Raw genomic sequence first — 2,424 nt, forward strand, 5'->3', positions numbered from 1 at the left:
TCCTTACTCACTGTGCTCAATCCACTGCTACTGCTAGCAAAGAACACACCATCACAGTCTTGCTATGGTTCATGCCTTTGCCTGCCTTACTTGCTAACATCCCCAGGGAGCACTGCTGCGAAACCCCAAGTTTCTATGAGTGAAGCTATTCCTTTCACTTCTTATTGTATTTACCCTCACATCTATAAAACAACAAATCCTTTCCACATATTATTCTATTCTGGGGGAGTTCTTGCTGTCATAAAATAGTTATAATTTGCCATTTTCCCCTCCACTTATATTTTGTGGTTTTGTTGGAAGGGAGACAGATAGACAAGGTCACCTTCTCATGGGGAAAGCCCATCTGTTTATTGAGAATATCAGGACAAAGATTTGTAATCACTCAAATGAAAACAAAGAGAGGTCAGGTGTTAATGCTTAATTACATATGTGCCACAGTGACTTGAAACTATAGCCAGACAGCTATAAAGCCATTCAAGCTTGACAAAGAATAAAGCTGGACTTGAGTAATGTTCGAATCTTACAGTCTTCTGTGTTAATTTAAAGCAAAGTGATCATCAGGACTTATCTACACTGGCCACTGAAACACATGCTGACTTGCTATGCTAGGGGAGTACTAGGCAAAATCCTCAGCTGTTCCAATAAGGCAGTCAATAGTATAACAAGTTTCTAACTTTACATAAGGAAAAATGAAACTCTGAACAAAGCTACTTTCACCCATCTCAAGATGAGCTCTGAGGTAAAAATACAGTTCAACGTACCTGTATTCTTTCCTTTTGGACTCCTGAAGGAGCGATGTAGATTTCATTCCTAAGAAAAGTTACAGACAATGAAAAATCAGTAAACACAGGGTTGTTCAACTGCATGGGTATTAGAGCTCTCAATACACTGAAAAGGAAATAGCAAATCTAGCCCCTCATAATTCAATAACTTTCTTGCTCCTTTCATAGATTGATGTGTAGATGGTTTTCAAAATAGAAATGAATCATACAAGGGCATATGAAATCTTTAAATGCCAGGGGTATAAAACTGTGCTTTCAACTTGAGCAGAGATCTGAAACACACGTAGGAAGTGCAGCCTTATTTTTCCTACAAAGAAAAACATACACCCTCTCCCTGCAATAACTCCAAACTCAGATCTCCAGAATTCATAATAAAAATGGAACAAGAGAAATTGTAAGCAGATACTGATCTGTCACCAAATCAGGTGACAAAACTATTACTTAAAAATCCACAGACTAACTAAAACCAATATTAATTATCTGTAGTATTCTACAATACAAATACTTTTGAGTTTTGCTATAACTGTGTAGTGTAGGTTTTTGATGCATTGATAAATTTATTTGTATCAATAAAAAGATAACACTAATTCAGTGTAATTAAATGACTGAAATTCAAGTAGCAGTGCATCATTTCTTGCAAGGTTTATATGAACAAAGACTATAAAAATCTAATTTAAATTACAATTATTTTAAGATGGTATCTGAAATATTTTCAATATAGAAAAAAAAAATCAGATTACCTCTGAATTGTAATCACTATTTGGTTTCAACAGTAACATACTAAATTCAGGAGCACAGAGACATCTAGTGAATAATTTGTCAAGTTACAGATACATTTCCTAAGGACCACAAGATGTTTGTATTTCTGGACAAGAGCACTTACAAGAGCAATGAAGCTGGTGAAGGGTCTAGAGAACAAGTCTTATGAGGAGTGCCTGAGGGAACTGGGGTTATTTAGTCTGGTGAAAAGGAGGCTGGAGAAAAGCATAGGACAAGAGGAAATGGCCTCAAGTTGAACGAGGGGAGGTTTAGGTTGGATATTAGGAAAAATTTCTTCACTGAAAGGGTTATCAAGCAAGTGGCTGAGTAACCATCCCTGGAGGTATTGAAAAGACATTTAGGCATGGTGCTTAGACATGGTTTAGTGTTGAACTTGGCAGTGTTAGGTTTATGGTTGGACTTGATGATCTTAAAGGTCTTTTCCAAACTAAACGATTCTATGATTCCAACTCTTCCAAAAATAGAACTTTTAAGATGATGTACTCTTCATAGTGGTAAAACAGCTGTGAAGCACATAAAAATGTGGCTTTATCATATTTGTCATTTTTAACATACATGAATTAACACTGCCAACATTGCATTAATTTAGTCTTAAGTCCTTTGCATGAGCAACATGATTGAGAACACAACAGGCTAAGAAACCATGATAATTAGGTTACCAAAAAAGACAGGCATTTTTTCTTAAAAAAAAAAAAATATTTTTTAGAAATTAATCACAAAGGGAAAATCATGATGAAATACAGCCTTTGAAATATAGGACACCTGACAAAGAATTCTAGATACATTTTTAATATGCTATCCCATATGTCCAAATTGGCATTCTTATTCTGACCAGTTGATACAAACTGCACAGTGAGGAATG

General features: G+C 35.5%; 1 protein-coding gene across 1 annotated transcript in view; it reads right to left on the reverse strand.

Moving 5' to 3' along the window:
- The window catches only part of APIP (APAF1 interacting protein), a gene marked incomplete at its 5' end in the record, with an annotated part of 14,794 nt that overhangs the window by 5,363 nt on the left and 7,007 nt on the right, over positions 1 to 2,424 (reverse strand). Inside the window, one exon of the mRNA XM_010286684.1 lies at positions 762 to 810. Coding sequence (XP_010284986.1) covers positions 762 to 810 — 49 coding nt within the window. The remainder of the gene's footprint in view (positions 1 to 761; positions 811 to 2,424) is intronic.

This window comes from Phaethon lepturus, unplaced genomic scaffold (genome assembly GCF_000687285.1).
Source record: "Phaethon lepturus isolate BGI_N335 unplaced genomic scaffold, ASM68728v1 scaffold2005, whole genome shotgun sequence".
Taxonomy (NCBI): domain Eukaryota; kingdom Metazoa; phylum Chordata; class Aves; order Phaethontiformes; family Phaethontidae; genus Phaethon; species Phaethon lepturus.